Consider the following 22,376-nt stretch of genomic DNA (forward strand, 5'->3'; position numbering starts at 1 on the left):
GGTAAAGCAATAATATATATTTTATTGGTTTAATACTTGGAAATTGTGGCTTTTAAGAATGCTTATAAGGAGTGATCTATAGGAGCTGAAGAAATAGCTCTTTTTGGAGAGCGCTCGCCTAGCATGCACAAGGACCGCAGTTCGAATCCCCGGCCTCTCAAATGAGAAGGAAAAAAAAAAAAAAAAAAAAACCCACAAAAAAAAAAAAAAAAGAAGTGATCTATATAAATATTTACTCCAGTTACAGTGTAACAATTTTTCAATGAATTCAGTTAATCCAGTCCTGCAAAAATTCTTATACAACATTTACAACTGAGAGTTTGCCCAACAAGATCTACAGTATCAAAGTTCATAAAAGAGCTGGGGGCAGGGGGGCACACTGTAATCCCAGCAACTCAGGAGGCTTAGGCAGGAGGATTGAAAGTTCAAGGCCAGAAGTCTCAGAAAGTTAGTGAGGCTCTAGGAACTTAGTAAAATCTTGTTTCAATAAATATAGTAATTAATTAAAATGGCTGAGGGTGTAGCTCAGTGGTAAAGCACCCTTAGGTTCAATCATCTGTTACATTAAGCAAATAAAAATATAAAAGTTCATGAAAGAATAATAGGACTCACTTTACCTATATGATGTCAAACCCATTCATTGTCACCAAGCACCCACCTGCTCCTGATAAAACATCTACTTGTCCTCCCTTCCATTGTATCTGATACAAGATTAGGCACCCAAGGGCTCTCCTCACCAAGAGTGAAAGTTTTCTGCCTGGATCCCAATAAACAGGGAAAATTAGCCAGTACCAAAGGTTTACAAAAAACTAAGAAATCACACGAACAGCTATATACACACAGGTGCACATTTTCAGGTGTAATCTCTCTCACACACACATGCAGGCACACTTACACTGTGGCGTATGCCCTCACCTCTTGCCCTCTCTCATACCTTCTGTGCATATTCTCTCTCTCTCTCTCTCTCTCTCTCTCTCTCTCTCTCTCTCTCTCTCTCTTTCTCTCTCTCACTCACACACACACACACACACACACACACACACACACAGGCACTGGTGAAGTCAAATCTCCAAAAGCCTGTGCCTCACACCTTTTCCCACTTCCCTGTTTTATAAAACAATGAGACTCCAGAAGTTTCCCCCAAGTCCTTACTCAACTAAGCCACAGCACTTTGGGAATGTGTAAAATTAGCAAGTTTAATTAGGTGACCCTGACAGTTCTGGCATTTCTTGCCATCCCATGATTCAGTATGATACAACTATATAATAATACATAAAATATTAATTATGAAAATTTCAGGTGAAATTAATGTTAATTTGCACATGCAAAATGTCAGAGAGGTTTTTAGTATTTTATATTTTAGCTTTTACATTTTGCCTGACTTTATTTTTAAAGAGTTAATTATTAAAAATAATATTCACTATTTTCCAGCGATTACATGCCAGATCTTGTTTACCACTGCAACCACCCATGAAAATGTTTCTATAATCTGCATTTCACATAAGTGGACACTAATATCTAGCCTCATTAAATTGCCCCAAGCCACCTAACTAGAATGGAAGCTAGGTCTAACTCCAAAACCATCTTTATGGTGCTGCATGAACAGTTTCCTTCTGTTAGAAAAAAATATTATCTTTGGGATATTTGTTTTAAAAAAAAATTAAGTTCTAGCATTTCATAATTATGAAAGGCAACTTTGCTTGAGAATGTATATAGATGATACTGTAGAGCATTTCAATTTCCCCGTGTCACATTCCTCAAATACCAAGTCAAAGGATTGAGCAACTGCAGAAGACTCAGCTATTCTAAGAAGAACATCAGATAAGATATCCCACATCATTCCACCTGTGCTGCAAATCAAGCAAGCTAAGGTTAAAAGTTCTTTCAAGCATATGACATCTGTCAATGGCGCCTACAGGAGAGATGAGAAAAGGTCATGTTGCTTTTTGAAAGCTAAAAAGTAAACCAGAGGGGCTGGGGATGTAGCTCAGTGGTAAAGTGCTTGCCTAGTATGTGTGAGGCACTGGGTTCGATTCTCAGCACCACATAAAAATGAATAAATAAAATAAAGGTATATAAAAAAAGAAACCTAAAAAAAAAAAAAAAAAAAAAAAAAAAGTAAACCAGAGAACCAGCCACACAATTGATTCAAAGTGTTGGAAGGGGATACCTTGTATCCACCAAACCCACCTACCTCACCTGTAGCACCACTGCATTAAGTTCTTCAGTCAAAGTTTGCCAGCTGTGTCCTCTTTGACAAGTTGGATACCACGTGGGCAGGGTCAACCCTTCCTATGGAGTATCAGACACTGTGCTAAAAATTTATAATTATTATTTTTCATTTAATTCCCCCATATTCTATGAATGAGTTGTTACACTGGGCTCTATAAGAAGACAGGCCTTCTTTTCTTTTCTTCTGTTCTCCCTACTACTTACTATACAGACGTGGGAAATTAAATAGTGCCAATCACAAAGTCAGAGCTAAGTATGGAATCAATTGATGAATATAACTGCATCCTATACATCTGCAAACTGAAGTCAATTAACTTATCCAAGCTGGAATATGTAGAGAGTATCAAAGTGAGGATTCAAACCAGGTCTGTTGACACTAAAGCCTGCTCATTCTCTTGACCACTGGGCTACCTCAGCTCTGAAACACCGCCATACTCTTGATCCACAGATATTAGATCCAACCCAGGTCTGAACATGGAATGGACAATTAACTGAGAAAGTAGCACATGATTTGTTGACATATGAAGCCACCACTTTATTTAAACTCAAATCCATCAATTCAACTTTGAAAAGAAGATAGTGTTGTAATCTGCTTGGAACCACCCATCTGGCATCAAGAACAAAAAACTTTCTCCATTCTCTTGTTCATAGAACAAGCCAAGATCTTCATGTATGGCCCACCACCAGGGAAGGGTTGGCATCTTCAACATATCTCTCAGGGGAGACAAACCCTGAAGAGGAAACTGCAAAGTCTTTTTCTTGCTATGACAGAAGCAAACCCTCTCTGCAGAGGAAGAGTCAGGGATGATGGTGTTGACCAAATAACTTTATGTCCAAAAAGCTGCTGACAGCAAAAATGCATTACCATCCCACCAACTAGATCCTAAGATTTGCTGGAAATGTGACACAAGACAGAAAAATAATTACTCACTAACTGTTGTCTGGCAAAGACAACAGTTATGAAATCAATTAAAGACCTCGTTATGAAATCAATGTAGGAGAAAATATTCTATTCTAGGTAAAAACAAGATACCACTCCAATTATGTACAAGGACCATGGGAGGGAAAGAGTAGAACTAGCAAAAGAATGCAGACACCTCCCTCAAGATTATAAATTACTGCTGAATGCAGAGTAGGAACTTTTTTTAAAAATACAAGATTCCTTCTCATCAACATTGATAAAATTCCACACATCTCATTACACTTGAGGAGGGAGTGCTAAAAGAGACAGAAAAAAGAAGAAGAAGGAAAAGTGGAATTTGACAGGAGAGATATTCAAAAAATCTCCAATTCGATAGCAGCTAAGTAGCAAAACTTAATAGAATGATCCTACAGGGAAACAAAAAATCATTGTCTCCTAATTTTATTAGGGAAGACAGTATGTCCACACAAAAAGTAAATTACAGGTTCCCAGAAATACTTCATTATTAACAGTAAAATTAGTGATGTAGACAGCAAAGAGTATTAAGAAAAACTACATGTCAAGTAGTCAGGAAAGGTTGATGGGGAGACAGGACTTCAAACAGCACCTGCATGGTGAGGGGAAGGAACCACTCTAGACATAGGGTACCAACAGGCAGAGATGAGAATCATCTGGTTGGTCTGGCTATTCTAAGAAAAATAATGTGATGTTAGCATGGAACAGACTGGTGTGTGCAAAGGTAAGAAGGGAGGGTAGGATGATGACCAGAAGCAGCCTAGTTCACTGGCCTGTGTTGATAACTATGAACTCCAACGGCAGAACTTCCATCCGGAAGATGCAGTATGAGACAGTGAAAGTGCAGACTCCAGAGGAAGACCATCTGAACTCAAAGGCTGGCTCTGCCACTTACTAACTGAATGGTTATAAACAAACTCCTTCAGTCTTCCCCACAGTTCCTTCATGCATAAAAAAAGAATTATAAGTGAATCTACCTCACAGGGTCACAGTAAGGGTGAAAGGAGTTAACACACAGAGAATGCTTACTGTGTCTGGCATATAGTAAACTCTGTGCTAGGTTCAGCAGTCGGCAGCAAAGTAAAATATATTTACAGCTGTATCCCCAACTCAGTGTTCAGCAAATGGCATGTTTCACATATTTTTTAAAATTGAGGACCACGGTTTGTTCTAGAGAGAAGATAGCAAGTATGAAAAAACAAAAATACATGCAATTTGGAGGGACACCAACCAATGGGATTTAGTAAGTATCAGGACAAAGAAGGTAAGTCAAAGATGGCAATGATACTTTATGCCTATGTAAATAGAATTTTAGTAACATTAGAGAGAAAAGTCAAAATGGAAGCTGGTTTAACAAGATAAGGATTTGCAAGACAATTAAAATTAACAAATGACAAATCAGGACATGACTTTTCCCTCCAGGTAATACTAAGAATGCACCTATTTTATTATAGATTGCCAGAATTTAAACTTCAAAACCAAGAATGAAAAGAGCTAATAAGCATACACTTTCAACAATGTCCCAGCATCTCAATCTTGTATTTTCTGAAGCCACTTGCTTTCTCTAAAGCTGGAGGAACTAGAATGGCATGTCAGACAATGGCATGACCTCTTTGTGAATGCAGAATAAAGATGCAGTTTCAGGTATAGCAGGATCCTCCTCTCATTTTTATAACTTCTTTTTTAATGTCCTAGAAATAACATCTTTTTAAATTTTTGATTCATTTTACACAAATGTGGTACAACTTTTCATTTCTCTGGTTGTACACAAAGTAGAGTCACACCATTTGCATAATCATACATGTACATAGGATAAGGATGCTTATCTCATTCTATTATCTTTCCTTCCCCTCACCCCCACCCCACCCCTCATTTCCCTCTACACAATCCATCCTTCCTCCATTCTTCCCTTACCTCCTCCCCTCCCCTTACCTCATCCACTTTTCAGAGAAATCATTTGGCCTTTGGTTTAGAAATAACATCTTTACATCCTTTTCTATTCATGACAGAATGATTATTTGCCAAAAGTCAAATATCCCAAATCAGTACTGGGTATTGGGTTTTCATTTTTTTGCATGGGTGGGGGTTGTTTATTTCAGTGCTGAGAATAAAACCCATAGTCTCACACATGCTAGGCAAAGGCTCTACCACTGAACTACATCCACAGCTCTAGGAATGTTTTTAAAAGGGGCATGTGTTTCAGATGTAGTTATCTATAGAGAAGCTGCCTCAAAACTAGTTCAGTACCAAACTCAACAGCTAGATGACAACTCTGAGGGTTGCATTAATACTGGTGATAAACTGCTCCACAGTATGAACTTAAACCAAAGGTTCAAACATTGTTTTTATACACTACTGAGAGTAACCCAGGGTTAGCATTTACTTTGAGCGTAGTGCTGCTGATAAAAGGGAAACCTAGTGTTCTGTAAGTCAGAAGACAAAAAAAGTTGCAGATTTCAAAAGCATATTTGAAAACATTATATTTGAAGGTGAGGGACTTCAAGAACACAAATCACTTCATACTGACAGCCTTGGTAGCCTATGAACCTCACACAGATAAAGAAATTCTCCTCAATTCGGATTCACTTTTATGTAGGATTCACAGAACCTGTGGAGAGACCTCATGCTCTTACTAAAAACACATGGTTGCCTTCTAACCTGAACTTCAGCCTACCGTCTACCTCCAGAGTCAACATCATTTTATAGTTTAATGAACTTGATTGTGGATATTTCAGAACAAAAGTCAAGTATAGAACACAGGAAAACAGTTTCATCTTGGGGTAAGGAAGAAAAGTAATAGTGTAAATTACCTGTGCAGTAACCATGACAATCTTCAAAATCTGCAAGCCCAGTTTCCATGGAATCTGGTGTCTGGCCCGGTACTTCTCACAGGGGTTCATGAAGTAAAACCTCAGGTCTTCCCTCAGACATTCCTCTTTCACTTCAGAATCCAGATGTGCCATTGCATTTCTGCCACAGAAGATCAATTTTTAAATACCCAGAACTGCCTGTCCCTCAGAAGGCTCCTAAACAACACTTTTCACATGTTTTTCCTCTTTCTACAATCACAACCCTCCAACCAATGAACTGCTTTTCTCTTTAGAAATCAGAAAATTATTCCAGACCTTCTACTTCTACCCCCTGTCTTTCCACATAGCTGTCCCTCCTATTCAAAGTGGTCATTCTCAACAAAAGTAAAGATAAAAATAAAATGTATTTGCAAGACTCAATTCCTGCATTTTAATATAGAGTATTCTCCCATCACAAGAAAGTATTACAAGAAGCGTGTGTGTGTGTGTGTGTGTGTGTGTGTGTGTGTGTGTGTGTGTGTGAAGGGGGAGGGAGAATGTGTGAGAGTGTGAATATGTAAAAGTACCTGAGTGTGTTTGAGTATCAACAAAAACTAGGTGGAACACTTTCAGGATATATATTTAATTATAGACTGCATAGACTAATAGAATCAAATTGTTATAGAAGGGGAGAATCTTTGTTCTAAAACTCTGCACTGAGAGGATTATGTTGCCCCCCTTTTTGGATGAAATATCAGTTATTATAAGATTCCAGAATATAAATAGCTTCAAAGAGCTAGCATAGCATTTCTCTATTTATAGCTAATCAGATTTTGTTTCCTTATGTTAGTAAAATTTTACTTTAACTGTTCCAAGGACCCAGGACTCATTATTCAAGCTAGGCCAAAAAGAAACAAGGGATATGAATACAGGACTCTGATTATAACTGATGAGACAAATGTGGTATTTTCCCTAAGTAGTCCCCAACATGGGGTGTGTAAAACAATCCATTGGGAGCATAGAAAATATTAGCACTTCCATTTTAGTCTTCATTTTGAAAATTAAAAGACTGAACTCTATTAAAAATTAACAAAGAATATACACATATAATAATTAACAGAACTTAGAAAACACACACATGACAAAATGTATAGCAGTATTGTATAACAATTTACAAAAAAATATATGTACATGGGGAATGCTGTGCTCAACTTGTACTGTTAGGTACATAAAGTTTGGAGACTGTACACTTCAAGCAAAGGCTGTCTGGGGTTGCTAGAGGCCATCTTGCCACCACAGGAGAGCTTGCCAGAGACTGGAGCTGGCACAGAAGATCAGTCAAGAAATGGACACCACGCCTAATAACAATATCTGAATTCCTGGATCCAACTGTACCTGAGACTATCCATCCCAAGACTTTCAATATAAGCCAAAAAATACTCTTTGGGACTCGAATTCTTAAATACTCTTTGAGTCCCAAAGCTCCTGCTTCTCAGGAAGTGTCCTGATGCTAAGTTTAATGAATAAGCTGTAATAGGTTAGGCTATGGTTCCAATTACTCATTTCTTGGGCAGTTTTTGTAACTGAAGTTATTCTTAGGAATCTTCTTACTGGAAATAGCTATTCTTTTTTTTTTTTTTTTTTTTTTTTTTTTTTTGTGGTGCTGGGGATTTGAACCCAGGGCCTTGTGCTTGTGAGGCAAGCACTCTATCAACTGAGCTATATCCCTAGCCCTGGAAATACCTAAATAACATTTTTCTTTCTGACTCATGATCTCTGTTATCTACCTTAATGAACAAGCTTGAAAGGAACAACTTTTTCTAAGGCTCACACTTAGTTTTTAGTAATTTTTCTATTTCTACATTGATTTTTTTTCACATCTCTTATTTCCAGGGTTGGTGGACTGGAATAGTCAGAATTATTCTACTAGAAAGGAGGGAAGAGGAAAGACTATAAAGACAGGATGGGAGAAACAAAGAAAAGAGAAGGGAGAAAGGAGGAGGAAGGGAAGAAAGGAGGAAAAGACAACTGGATGAAACAGGCCCTTGAGGGGCAGGGTGGGGAAGTATCTTTAAACTATCAAAGAGTCCAAAGAGCAGAGAACTCCTCTCTCCTGGGCTACCTGGAGAAGTAAGAGCCAAGGCCATGCACACACACTTTGGCTTTGGTTTTGTGGCCTCTATAAGGGAAACAAGGTAGCCAAGACTCGGGTCAAAGCCCATCAAGATCTGATAGAACAGCTGCCCCCAAAGGGCTGCTCTCTCAGGACAAGAACCAAAATCGAAACTGCCTGTCCTCAAATATACAGGACAGCAGAGTGGCTCCAAATCACAGAAAAAGAAAGAGGGAAGTAAAAGTAGACCCAGCTTGAGAAAGGACAGCCACAGACCAGCCCTGAGAGTGTCACACCTGGTTGAGCCAGGGAACTTCAAACGGTGAGCCTGCTTGGGTCTAGAAGTCCCAGACTAGAATCACCCTCAGTATCCCAGAAAACACAGGGACTTCAGAACACAGTAACCAAGTAACATGAAGCAGTTACTTAGAAACAGCAGGAACAGGACCGAGCATACTGGAATCAGACACACTGGAAAATAACCATGCTTACTGTATTTAAAGACAAACAACACAGAAAAAATATCTACCAGAAAACTTGGAAAAGACAAAATGCTTTTAGAACTGAAAAATCAGTTAGTACAAAGAGTCTTGTTTCAAAAGAAGAGGAAGACTTTACAACTGTGTTCATCTTGTGCTTGTAACAGTCACTTCTTGATTCAATCTGACTAACTTGACGAGCACTTACTCTGCTAAGTGAGGATGTGCTAGGTGCTCAGGACACAAGGTTGAATAGGTTCCTTGAAATTCACATACTCTTTGTCCAGCAGGACAGACAGAATTGCAAAAGCATTGACAAATAGGTCAGCGAGTGCGGTAGCATAGCCTAAAACATATTATGGACATAGTTCTGACCCTGGGGAGAGAGACTGATGGGGGAAACCCATCACAGTCATTGAACCTGGTTTAATGCCATATTCTTTGGGACTCAAGCCAGTTTGAGTTCCAAAATTCCTGCTTCTTAGGAAGTGTCCTGATGGTAAGTTTAATGAATAAATTATAATAGGTTAGGCCATTAGTCAAGTTACTTGACTGAGCAATGAAGGACCCATTCTCCAAAAGAAGGTGGCCTCTTAACCATGCCTGAGAGCAACATCCTCAAACATGAACTTCAGAGCCCTGAGAACATGCCAGTAAAAAGCCTTTATGGACATGTTTGAGCAATACTGAATTTAGAGCTAACCACCATTGCTTTAGTGGTTTAGTATTGCTAAAGGATTCATTCTGATGATTCACAGGATGAATCCTGTGAATTTAATAAAATGAAGACAGAATACAAGAAGGTGTGTGTGAAATTCTTAGGGCCCTGACACTGAAGTCATGGAGCCTCCCCTTTCCCCCACGCACACACACCCGGCCTCTGTGTGAGAAATGCTAAGCCAAAGGAAGAAGAGGTTGTTTTTGCCAAAACAGCAGTGAAAACACATTTGATCATATACTTAGTGAACACCTGGAGAGCCAAGCTCTGCTAGAGACATTTTCCTTCCTCCCTGGAGCTCAGTCCAAGGGAAAGGAGAAATGCGAACAGATACAAGTACAATCAAATTTGTTAAGAGCAGCTGGGCACAGTGGCACATGCCTGTAATCCCAGCAACTCGGGAGGCCAAGGCAGGAGGATCCTGAGTTCAAAGTCAGCCTCGGTAAAAGTGAGGCGATAAGCAACTCAATGAAACCCTGTCTCTAAATAAAATACAAAGTAGAACTGGGGAATGTGACTTAGTAATCAAGTGCCCCTGAGTTCAATCCTTGGAATCAAAAGAAAAGAAAAAAAAAAAGTAAAGTAAAAAAAAGAAAGAAATGTGTTAAGAGCTATAGTTGAAGTCTGCACTGAGTGCTCTAGGAACAGAGAGTGTCTGATGCAGCCCAATTGCTTCAAGAGGCTTCGAATAATTCTGGCCACTGAATCCTTCCATGACATTGCTACTAAGTGTTCAAGAAATGACAATCGCTGTTAACATTACCCTAAGAAACTTTATTAAGAAGACTTGCAAGAAAAGAAAAAGGGCCAGAGGCAATGGTGAACACCTGTAATTCAGTGTCTCCAGAGGCTGAGACAGGAGGATGGCAAATTCAAAGCTAGCCTTGGCAACTCAGTGAAACCCCGTTTCTAAATAAAATACAAAAAAAAGGGGGGTGTGGGGGGCGCTGGGGGTGTGACTCAGTGGTTAAGCACCCCTGGGTTCAATCCCTGGTTCCAAATAAAGAAAAACAAAAAGAAAGAAAGAAAAAAGAAGAAAAGAAAAAGGTAGCAAATTTTTTTTCAAAATAGGGAAAAAAAAGTATATGTAAAGTAGCAGACAATGAGTGTCAAGGTGGCTGATTGTGCTACATTATTTATACTACTGTATCCTTCCAGAATTGTTTCATTTAACTTATTTACAAGCAGTTACAGCACTTCTAAAAATGTCAAGGATTAAAATTAAAAAGGTTGTGTGTTGGGAGGGTGCTGGGGACTGAACTCAGGGGTGCTTTACTACTGAGCTACACTCCCTGTCCCCCTCTTTTTTGTGGGCCGGGGAGAGGAACAGGGTCTCATTAAATTGCCTAGGCTGTCCTTGAATTGGCCATCCTCCTGCCTCAGCTTCCCAAGTAGCTGGAGTTACAGGGCATGTGCCACTATGTCGCACTAAAAAAAATGAAAGAAACCTTTCTCTAAAGCTACCCTGAGAAACTGTTCTCTTGAGTATCTACGTCAATTGGCAAATGTAAGATACTACCATTTGAATGTGATCAACTGATAATGACAATAAAATACATAAATTAGTTGATATAAAAAATAAAGGTGCATAATGAGATAGATGTTCTTTAATAAGTCTGATTTATCATTTTAAAATAACATCTAAATTTTAAATGAAAAGGCAATCATATTTTGGCTCTAAAATTCTAGAGGTTTAAGGAAAATGTAAATGGATACATTGTCTAAATTCTTCTGAGGGCTCTTTATTGCTCTCTTTCTATTAGTAGATAAAAATTTGTAGTTTCCTGGTAGATGAAGGGTATTAAATAGACACATACCTAGACATCTTATTGTTATAGCAACAACAACAGAAGAAGAATGGTACAAAGTAAAGATAAAGAAAAATTAAAAGAGAAAGGATAGTATCAAAGGACCAATATCTTTACTCACTTGAGACAAACTTCCACACCCTCTGATGCTGAGCACCACGAGCGGGTGATTGGTACAGCAGGACTAAAGGCTGCAATCTCAACTTCATAAGCAAGAATTAGGTGAACAGACAGGAGAAATATTGCAAATTCCATCACAAATGATGAAAATCACCAACAGGTTCAGAAAAAAAGACACAAGTCAGGGGAAGTAAAAGTAGTAATTACATAAGACTAATCAAGAAACAGAAATCAACAGAGGTCTAAGTTACCCTGAACCATCAATTGCAAGGCAGCCATATGATTGAAACTGCATGAAATAAGTAAAACCAATCAAAATTGTTGTGAACTGCTTCACTCAACTATAGGAAATGCATGATCTGGATTTTTATAAGCTTAATAAATAGTACTATTGAAGATCAAAACATCCAAAGAAAAAAGCACAGTATTTATAGATATAAAAACAAGATCTGGAATCAAATGGCAAGTCACCCATATTATGGGCTAAATAAAAACTAGAGATGCAGGAACGGGAAATTAAACAGGTTATAGAAAGAAGCCTGAGACTGGTACTGTGGTGAGAGGACTGGCAAGTTACCCTCAGTTATTACGAAAACCTACGCTCCTCCAGATAACCAGGTCATGTGATGTTGGTTAGGTCTAATAACATCATAGGACCAAGGGCAATTTCAGTTTTATCAAACCAATGACTTACAGATTCTATGGAAGTCTGAAGTTTTGGAAAAAAAAAAAAAAAAACAAAGGAAACAAGTTACCAATGATTCTTAACCTTATTGGGGTCAAAAACCCTAAGAAGAAAGGGTCACGGCTCTCAACTTTTGCCCAAGAAAATACACATACTAGTTTTAGTGATGGTGACTTGTCAGAAAATAAACTAACCAGCAAAGGCTGCTATAGCTTTTGACTTGCACTTGTGTGGTTCTTACCATACCTAGCAAGAGTGACAAGGGCTCTCCTGGTGATTCTAATATGTAGCTAAGTTTGAAAATGTCCACCTTAGAGGTTACCTGTTACTATGTCCTTATTTTACAAATGAGGCAATTTAGGTGTTCTAAGGTTGCAAACCACCCCCAATTTCAGGAATCCAATGTTTCTTCTTGACCCCTGAGTTAGTAATTTTTTTTTTTTTTTTTTGATACTGGGATTGAACTCAGGGGCACTTGACCACTGAACCACATCCCCAGCCCTATTTTGTATTTTACTTAGAGACAGAGTCTCACTGATTTGCTTAGCACCTCACTTTTACTGAGGCTGACTTTGAACTCACAATCCTCCTGCCTCAGCCTCCCAAGTTGCTGGGATTACAGGTGTGCGTGGTGGCACGGTAGCCTGAGTTAGTATTTCTCAAGAAGTAATAGCCAATAAGATAGACAGTAATAAAGAGAAAAGTGTTAGGTTCCAATGTAATTTCTGTCATTTGAAAATGTTTGGTATTTTGGCAAACAAGCATTCTAGTCCATAAATTCAGGAGGTCTCTACATGGTCTTATTATTAAAAATGAGAAACACACATGCACACGCAAACACACATAGTTAAGGTCACCTGATGGAGTGAACACAGCATTTTTCCTCAAGGTATCTTTGTGCTTCAGATCCTCTAGAACTAAGACTGGACACCCATTCTATCACACCACTGAAACCATTCAGAGTAAACATCACCTGCCATGGATTACAAGGAACACTTCTTGGGCTTCTTGGCTCAGCAGTGTTTAATGCAGCTGATCCTGCATTAAACAACGCTTAATGCTTCTGACCTGACACAACTGCTTCTCAGCTTCTGGGACACTACTCCTCTGACGTTCTTCCTACCTCACTGGGCCCCTTTTGGGTCTTCTTTGCTGGCTCCTATTTCAACTGACCTTTAGATGTAAGGCAGAGTTCATAGCTCTTCCATTCTCCATCCTTCAGTCTAAAAGAGCTTGTCCAACCCTGTGACTTTAAATAATGTCCAACTGGTGGGGACTTTGGCATCTCCCAAAAACCTCTCTTGAATAAACTCCCTTATCTAACCTCTTCCTTGAAACTCCACATGCATGTCTAATAGGTTTCTCAAACCTGTCCTCCACCTGCTCCTCTGCCCTTCTTAATGCAATGATCTAAACACATCCATTCAAATGCTTCAGTTGTTATCCATAGTGCTTTCAGTGGTTCCCCACCTTGACTGTGCAGTCGGATCAGCTGGGGAGCTCTACATAACTTCTGCCTAGCTCCCAGCCCCTACACACTCTGGTTTAATTGGTCTGGGGTACAAACTGAGCATCAGGGTTTGATAAGCCTCCCAGGTGATTTCCACATGCAGCAAAGGGTGGAAACCACTGCTCTAGAGCACTCTTCCATTTCTCCTTTCCTTCAGTTCTCATGTCCAGTTTATCAAGTCTTCTTTCAACTCACACCATGAAGTGGACTTCATCTCTGTTCCTACTGCAGCTGCCCTGGCCCAAACACATCATCTCTTACCTGATAACAGCAACGGCTTCCCAATGTTCTACATCATAGCTGAAGGGGAAATTTTATTGACTATTCTTAACTAATTTCACAAGTCAGACATCATTTCCCTGCTTAAAACACTTTAGGGACTTTCCCCTACCCTCAGAATAAAATTTAACTCCTTAATGGTTGTCTAAAAGACTTCTTTCTGCCCGCTCCTTCTCATACCCTCTTCTGCTTCCTCACTACGCCATGACTGCATTCCCAGCCCTGGGACATTCCCCCTTCTGGGGTTTATACCCAACCACCTCCTGCTCCTTCCCCAACTCTTCACCTATCTGGCTTCTCCTCACCATCCTTCATGTCTCAGTTCCCTTTATAGGGAGGACTAATACTCCCTTACATGTGCCCTTCCCCTCTGCCTCTTCTATCCCTTTGTTTCCTTCATGGTTGAGACTACAGTCTTTATGGGTCTTCCCTCCAAGAGAGCTTCACCAAGCCCCAGTGTGGCTCATAACTATATACCACAGCACACAGAGAGCTGCCTAATACAGAATAGGTCCAAGGGGACATTTCTGGGAAAAATGGGTCAGTGAATAAGAAAACAACCCTGACTACATGAATCTTTCCCTTAGTATGTATACTTTATATCAAATAATGAGAATAATATTAAAAACACAATCATAGAAAGTCTAAAATATTGATATGAAAACTGAATTAAAAATATATTCAAATCTTGCTTAGGTGAGACACTTTAGAGGACTGTAGGTAATTTAGTTAACTGGTGGTAAGTGATAGAAATTTTATTTTGTTTTATCCACTATTCCTTATGTATTTCCAAAGGAATTTTTCAATGAATTGTTATCATGATAATTTGCTATCCATTTAGGAGAAAGTTAAAATCCTCCCTCAAAATGAATTTTAAAAAATTAGATACATTAAAAAATAAAATTGGTTGCAAAGGATAAAAAATTTTAAAAATAATGTGCATAAGTACAAAAAAACTCAGAAGTCATGAAAGTGACTGACAGACCTTAATATAAAAAGCTAAAATTTCAAAAAATTAAAAGATGAGCAGGCTAGAGAAAAAAGTCTGCAATATATTTAAGCAGACAAACCTCTATTGTCTATGACCTATAGAAAGCTCCGTCCTATTAATTTTTAAAAAATACAACCCGGGGCTGGGGTTATGGCTCAATGGTAGAGCACTCACCTAGCATGTGTAAAGCACTGGATTCGATTCTCAGCACCACATATAAATAAATGAATAAAATAAAGGTCCACCAACATCTAAAAAAATTTTTTTTAAATACAACCCAACATAAAAACAGGTAAAGATCTGAACAAAACACTGAATAAAAATTCACTAACATTCAGATTGGTGAAAAATCTCTTAACATTTATTTATCAACAATAGGGTTAAAAAAAAAACCTTATTGAAAGAAATGTAAATTTTCAAGGGTATCTGGGCAGTATTCTATAAGAATTTCTGTGGTCTAGAACTCAAACACCCATGGATCTATACTTCAAATTTTAAAATAACTGGTTAAAAAGATGGTTACAAAAATACTGACTGTAGCCCTTTTCGTAACTGTGTACTGACTTGAAAACATCTATGACTAATTTTTTTTAAAGATAGAAAATAGGTACAGTGGGATTCTACTTTTTAAACAATGTCTATATATAAACATTTCAAAATGTCCAGAAGTGTTAGAACCAGAAAACAAGCAAAAATCATAACCTGGTAGCCTCAGTGAAGTATATTATAGGTGATACTAATTTTCTTCATCAAGTTTTCCATTTTCTTCATATAGCAATTAACATGTGACTCCTTGAGTTTTCATTATGAGTCAAGCTATTTCCAAAAGAAAGAGCCTAATATGTATGAGGCAATCAGATCTTCCCTTGCCCTCAGTTTGTGTAGTGGTAGGGGATGGAGAGTGAAGGGAGGTAAGTAGAGGGACTAACATTGTTCCTGCCCCATCAGTCAGGAAAAATGCCAGGGGCAGTACCGCAGATGGAAGACTCTGGGCCAATCCTAACAACTTCCATGTGATTTTTCTCACTCCAATTTCTATACTATTAACTAATTTCCTCATGGTTTTCTAGTCTCATAAGAAGGAAAGAAAAACAATGTCCAATTAGGATCTGAAGTAGCTGAGCCCCAACTAAAGAAAGTTGATTTAGGGGAGGAAATAAAGCAAAGAAGTAAACTTTAGTTACCTTCTCGGCATCTCTCTCAGAACAAAAATAATGTGGTCATTCAAATCCTAAGAAGTACCCTAAAGGAAAACCAAAGGGACTTTTCATTTTCCAGTAGAGCCACCCAAAAAAGATGAACATGTTCATTTTTCAGGAATTTCCCTAAAGACAATCATGCCACTAAGTTCCTATAAAAACACCCCCCACCCGCGTAACCACTTTGTTGCTTCAGACTACCAGGAAAGGAGAACTAGAGCTGCACATTTTAAAAGTGCTTGTTTTTAACAAGCCACACGCCTTTTGAAAATGCAATGAAGAATCAGCTCTCTAGGGTAGAGATAAGTACAAAGGAAGATCCATTTTGAAGTTTATTATCCAGGGTTCCAAATGCAGTTAAAGCTGGGGACGACAGCTGGAATTATGGCATTTCCTAATCCCAATATTTTCCTTTCTCTCACATCTTTATTAAGAACCTGATTTAATGGGTCCTGCTGATGGCTCTTCCAAAGTAAAATAAGTTATAAATAAATAATACCTTTGCCCTCCAGGAATTGAGTTTACCTTCATTTTACACAAGCCCACCCCAGTGTCATGATAGTACCTAGATTTGTCCCACCTTTAGATCCCTCTAGCTGGAATAGGTGATATGATTTTTTTTTTACACCCACTATTTGAACTGTTAGACTCTAAGAACTATTATACTAAGGTCAGTTTACCAGAATCTCCAGCCTCACAAGTTACCAATTATTGCCTGGCAGATGTTTTAGGCTGAAACTGCCAAGATGTATTCAAGAGGAGAAAAAAAATATTCAACTTTTGAAGGAGAAGAAAGGAAGCAGCTCACCTGACTCAGGGGAAAAGCAGTCTCCTCTGTATCAGGGAGAAGGGGGCTGAGGCCTGAGATAGAAAAAGATGACAGATGTCAGCTGCTCAGACAAAGTGGGCTGAGAAAAAAATGGGAAGGAAAAACCCAGATGGTTGCCAAAGCAAACAAACAAATAAGCAAAAAAAAAAAAAAAAAAAAAAAAAAAAAAAAAAAGCATAGCTTGAAACATTTGATACTAAGCAAGTCTAATTAAAAAAATGAAGTCTGGAAATAAAATTACAGTTCTCTATGAGCCCTTAACAGTGGCGTCGGAGCTTTCTAGTCATTGACTGTTTCAGAATGGACACATGGAACTCAGACTCTAGGCCTCAGCTAAAAAGAGAACAGTCTCCCTGCAGGGAAGAGTCCACTTTTTTTTCTTTTAATTTGTTCTAATTTGTTGTATATGACAGTAGAATGCATTCATACATCTTGATAGATCATGCATAAATGGAGTATAATCTCTCATTTTTCTGATTATACATATTGTAGGATCACATTGGTCACGGAGTCATACATGTACATGAGGTAATAATGTCTGTTTCACTCTACTATCATTCCTACCCTCATACCCCTGCCCCTCCCTTCACTCTCTTATACTTAATATTAAAGTAACTCTATTCTTCCCTATCCCCTCTCCCTTTTTGTGAATTAGCATCTGCATATCAGAGAAAACATTCGGCCTTTGGTTTTTTGGATTTGGCTTATTTCGCTTAGCACAATATTCTCTAACTACATCCATTTACCAACAAATACCATAATTTCATTCTTCTGGACCTCAATAGCCAACAAGATTTTCTTCGGCCACTGTTTTACTCTGAAAACCACAGACACAAGAAGCTACCTTTTTTTCCCCTTTTTCTCTAAATTGTAAGACTATTCTTAATCTGGGTTGCACTTCACAGAGGAGCGATTAAGCAAAGAGATAAGCTTGTGAATATGACCATCTCTGACTTTCAGTTCCCTATTCTCTATCACTGTGCTCAACATTTGTCCCCCAACTCTTCTTACTTGCTTCATTAGGATACTTTTGATCTACTAAATTATTTGTATTTTTAAAAAGACACTTTTTATATGCTCCTCCTTGGGAGGAAAAAATGTGACCACCTCGAACTCTTTATCAGGATTGACCAATTTTTCAGATGGAGGTTAATTTAAATTGGCATTATCATAAAGCCCTCTGTTTAGAATGATTAGAGATAGTATGGAAACTGTGCTGTTTTTAAAGAGGCTTGTCCATAGAACCTGCTGAATGATTTGTGGGAAAAGGGCCCAGGGAAAGTTCATTGCAATGACTCCTCTTAAGGTATAAAGAGGAAGATAAGCTAAAATCTCAACAGACCTCTGGCTTGACAGAGGGGAAAAAACACTGCCAGAGGCCCCAAACTTGTGCTGCCTGATTAGCACATCACAGAGATAGTGAGCAGTTCTTGGCACTGAAGTCCACATCCCACTTCTGGGGAGAATTATGTACTTAGTCCTTTCTACATAAAATATCAGAATGTGCCTTCTGTTATCTACAGACAACCTCTTCCACATCTCCATTACTAACCTTTTCTTCCATTCTCAATTTACAATGGCACATACTCTTCTGTTTTCCAATAGTACTGTACAACCACACATCTACATCCAGTAGATTTCAAATCTTAAAGCTTTCAAAAACTATTTATATTCTCACCCAAATATGTATCCTTTATTCTAACAGTGGGTGCTGCTTCTGAAGAGACAGGATATGCAGAAAGCTATATACACCCTGAAGGAAATGTACTCAGAAAAATACTGGAGTCAAGATAAAAATAGAGATGATACACCACACCCACTATGCACAAGTTCATTCTCCAGCCCAAGCAGAAGAAGGTAAATAAATCCAGAGTCCACTTGCTTCTTTTTTTTAGGATAGTATATTTAGGAGTAGGGCAGATAGAAGTGCTGTATTACTTCAACCCATCTGGACCATTAAAAATAGACACCTCCGCATTAAGAGAGAGAGTTTTAAAAGTACATGATACATGCCATTTTGGTGTGACACAAGTATCCAATTGTCAGTAAAGTTGCACCAACATTACATTTTTTAATGCAAACTTAGTCTTTAAAGTATCTAAAAAATTGTAAGTCATACTTGCTGGAAATTAATTCATCTGGACCGCCAAGCCGATGAAGTCAATTCCCCCTCTTGGACTCTGACTTTTCTTGCTAGCTCTAAATCCATTTATAACCTTGAGAGCACCATGCAGGAAAGGCAGAAAAGTTTCAATACTACTTTAAGAAAGTTTAACAACTCACCACTGTATTTGTTTTGAGAGCAGGGAGGCAGAGTCAAGGCCCGTTTGTACTCCCCACTTCAGCTCAAATGAGCTGGTTGGAGCTTTGACCACGGAGGAGGGGCCCCTTGGCAGCGCCATCTGGCTAGACTGTAGGCCTTTTCATAAAGGCAGAGAATCGGGTTAATCACACTCTAACCTCCCACCTGAGAAAAGGACTGTTTGTTCTGGACGGCAAAGCCCAGCCTTATTTAAACTGTAAGAATGCCCTAGGTAGCAAGAAAGTTCTAGTCTAGAATATTAAAACCATTGCCCCTCAGAGAACTTCTCCAGAGTCTAGTATACTAAAAGATGCTGCCCAGCCACCTCACCTGACTGTTAACCTGAAAGCACATGATCTTTTTTCTGGGTTCCTTGCCGGTGTAAAACGATAAGGCTGCCGGGCCCTGCCTCCGCCTTCACAACTTTTCACCGCTCTGAGAATTGGGAGGAGCAGGAAAAATTGTTCAAAGAACACCCATTCCGGTATCGCGGGGATCGAGCCCCCAGAGGTTGGGGCCCCTGCTTTTCTTACCTTCCCGCCAGTTTCCGGGTGCTCACAGACCGCGACCCTACAGCAGGCGCGGCGTGTCACCGGCGCGGGGGACACTGCTCGCGCTGCTGAAAGGCGGTACTGTTTGTGTGCGGCGATCGCGGCGCGTGGTCAGGCGCTCCCGCCCCGCCCCAAGACACAACCTACGCCCGTAGCCTCCAGCCTGAGCCGAGCGAGCCGGGAACTGCGGCTCGGAGCTTCTCAGCCTGAAGTGCTGGAGGATTCTCTCTACGCATCAGCTAGCCGGTTTCTACGAGCTCCTGAAGGAGGGAGCAGGGTATGGAGTCCAGGGTAGGCGCAAGAAGCCCGAGGAAAAGGAGCAGCCCGGGAGGAGGCGGCCAGGACCCGCACAGGGACAGGAATCGAGGGCGAGAGAGCTGCAGCGTGCTCCGGGGTACTGACCTGTGGCGCAGCCCCCTGGACAGGCCCGAGGCGCGGTTCCACACCGGCAGATCCAGTGACTCCCCTCCTCGAGGCATCGCGCAGGGCGAAGCCGCAGGAAGAGGACGCGCGCTGTGCTTGGGACGGCTACACCTGCCTAGGTCCCTGACTCGGGAGTCCGGGTCCTTGGAACCCTTGGAACCCAGCAGTGCGGCTCGGCCCCACCCACCGCGGTCCGGGGTGTCTCCCCCGAGGCAAAACAGGTCAGAAGCCTTTATAAAGGGAACTCGGCCGGGAGCGCTGTTGCGAGGCAGCCCACGCACCCTCCACCCCGCCTCCAGGCACGCCCTGCCCTCCATGGTTCCTGCTTTTCAGCCCGTTTCTGACATTTCCGTTCTTTCCTTCTCTGTTGCAGGCGATCACTCCTTGTTTTCCACGTCCTTTCATTTGTCCGTTTCTTTGCTCATTTCTATTTTGATGCGAACGGAAACACTGAGCACCAGCTGGAGTATTGGTACTGTACTTTGTTCCCCGGAGTGAGGAAAAAAACGTCCTCTTCCTCTAGGGCTTCTCATAAAACAGACAAGTTAATTCGTTCCGGAATGTCTTTATTCTGGAAAAAAAATGTATATATGGACAGAAAACTCCATATATACAAGGGTCATGTTTCTGAGATGCGATGGATGCACAGGAAAAAGCAAGATGAAATGATCTTCGCTCGCGACGCGCAGCCGGAACGAGTCCCGAGTGCCGGCCTCGAGTGTCCGAGTGGTCCAGGGAGGGCGCAGACCCAACACTGCCTGTGGCGCGGGACTCTGTAAGCCCAGGCACCCGACCGCAGTCGCCACTACTCTTACCTCTTGTTGCACGGAAAGAAGATGCCTGTGGGAAACGGGTCAAGACGACTGGTCACCACTCGTGAATCTTAGAGAAGGTTGAGGGCACACTCCCAAAGGCTGTGTTGCTCAACACAAGGTGAGGTTGACTTGGCAGTTTGGACGCAACAGCCAAAAGCTGCTTCCCTGAAGAGTCTCGTCCCTGTCTTTACCAGGTAGCAGCAATAGCAGCAAAACCCTGAGTTCTAGGCTATTTGGATAGGCAAGTGTATAAGAGATTTCCGGATTAAGCAAAGACTATTCTGTCGGAAGTCTCAGCATATTAAAGAGACACTCAGAAACAGGAGACAGCTGGACAGAACGAGGTGTATAAAAGTATGCAAATTTGACCCTCTTTAAAAAGCCACTTACAAAGGACTATTAGACAAAAATGCCTTATTTCAGACCCCTCACCCCATCAGAAGTACCCTTTGAGTACAGAGAGCTTGGAAGAATACGCAGTCACAGTCCCCACAGGTGGGTGGAACAGTGGTGTAGTTGCTTCCTTTTTAGAAAAGGAGGGAAAATGTTACAGCACTATTTTTCTGGAGAGGATGTGGACTTGTGAAGGAGGCAGACTGGCATGCATGACTGGAGAGTGTTAGAGACATAATATAAGAAATTGTGTACGATTTATGAATTTTTATACTAAATAATTTTTTAAGGCATTTTAAACTCAAGGACGAATTGTCATGCAGAGACCATCCTAACAGCTCCAAAATGCTGGAACTCCACTAAGGGCAACAATCCTATTAGAAGGAGATTGTAAACTAGGAAAAGAGTGTCTGTGTGTGTGTGTGTGTGTGTGTGTTTTCTAAAACCAGGACAATTCTACTTGAATGGCTTATCAGTAAGTAGCTAAAAAAATAAATTCACAGTTAACATTGCATTTATTAATTAAGCTCTGTGATGTGCAAAGGTTCTATGCCAGAAGTAACCCTGAATGCATACTAGATACTCAGGTTGATTTACATATTGTAGCTCACCAAGTTCTGAGCATTTTATAGACCATCATCTCCTTTTTGAAGTGAGGAAATGGGTTCAGAGAGGCTTGTCACTTCCAGAAGTCACCCACCCACTAAGTAGCACGTCCAAAATTTACATTCAGGTCTCTGAATCTCCAAAACTTTTACACTTACCCCAAGGCTACATTATTAGAGACATGATTAAAACATTTGCTTTCCTTCAGTAGCTTTCTTGACCTAATTAAATTTTTGTAAACAGTTTCACAAAGTGGAAAAGGGATACTCTTACCTGAATAACTGTAACTAATAATGCATATATTACCAGGAGGTGTAAATGCATCACTTTTAAAATAAGCAGTAAGCAGATTCTCATAGAATCCTGTAGAGAGAAAGAAAATTTCAGAAGATCATGGGTCTCACACTTTAATACTCAGGTGACTCACCGGGGGAATCTTACTAAAGTAGACTGCTTCAGTAGGACCTGATGCTCTGCGTTTCTAACAAAAAGACGCTGCTGCTGGTGCTCATCCATGCACCACTCTCTAAGTGGCAAGGCTTTAGGAAATATTTAACCTGAATGTGTGAGGGAATTAGGAATGAAGAAGAGAGTGAG

At 40.1% G+C, this 22,376-nt stretch overlaps 1 protein-coding gene across 4 annotated transcripts in view; it reads right to left on the reverse strand.

The window, feature by feature from the left end:
* Positions 1–20,411, reverse strand: part of MCOLN2 (mucolipin TRP cation channel 2) — a 64,920-nt gene extending 44,509 nt beyond the window's left edge. Inside the window, exons 1-3 of one of the 4 annotated variants that reach the window (XM_079139689.1) lie at positions 19,945–20,411; positions 19,322–19,426; positions 5,980–6,139 (exon numbers count right to left, since the gene is read on the reverse strand). In XM_079139689.1, the coding sequence (XP_078995815.1) occupies positions 5,980–6,139; positions 19,322–19,426; positions 19,945–20,282 (603 nt within the window). In that variant the 5' untranslated portion in view covers positions 20,283–20,411. Of the gene's footprint in view, positions 1–5,979; positions 6,140–19,321; positions 19,427–19,524; positions 19,777–19,944 lie in introns of those variants that run through there. The other 3 variants (XM_079139691.1, XM_079139690.1, XM_079139692.1) reach the window with 3 other exon arrangements.
* Positions 20,412–22,376: the final 1,965 nt, after the last annotated feature.

Source organism: Sciurus vulgaris (assembly GCF_902686455.1).
Source record: "Sciurus vulgaris genome assembly, chromosome: 1".
Lineage (NCBI taxonomy): Eukaryota > Metazoa > Chordata > Mammalia > Rodentia > Sciuridae > Sciurus > Sciurus vulgaris.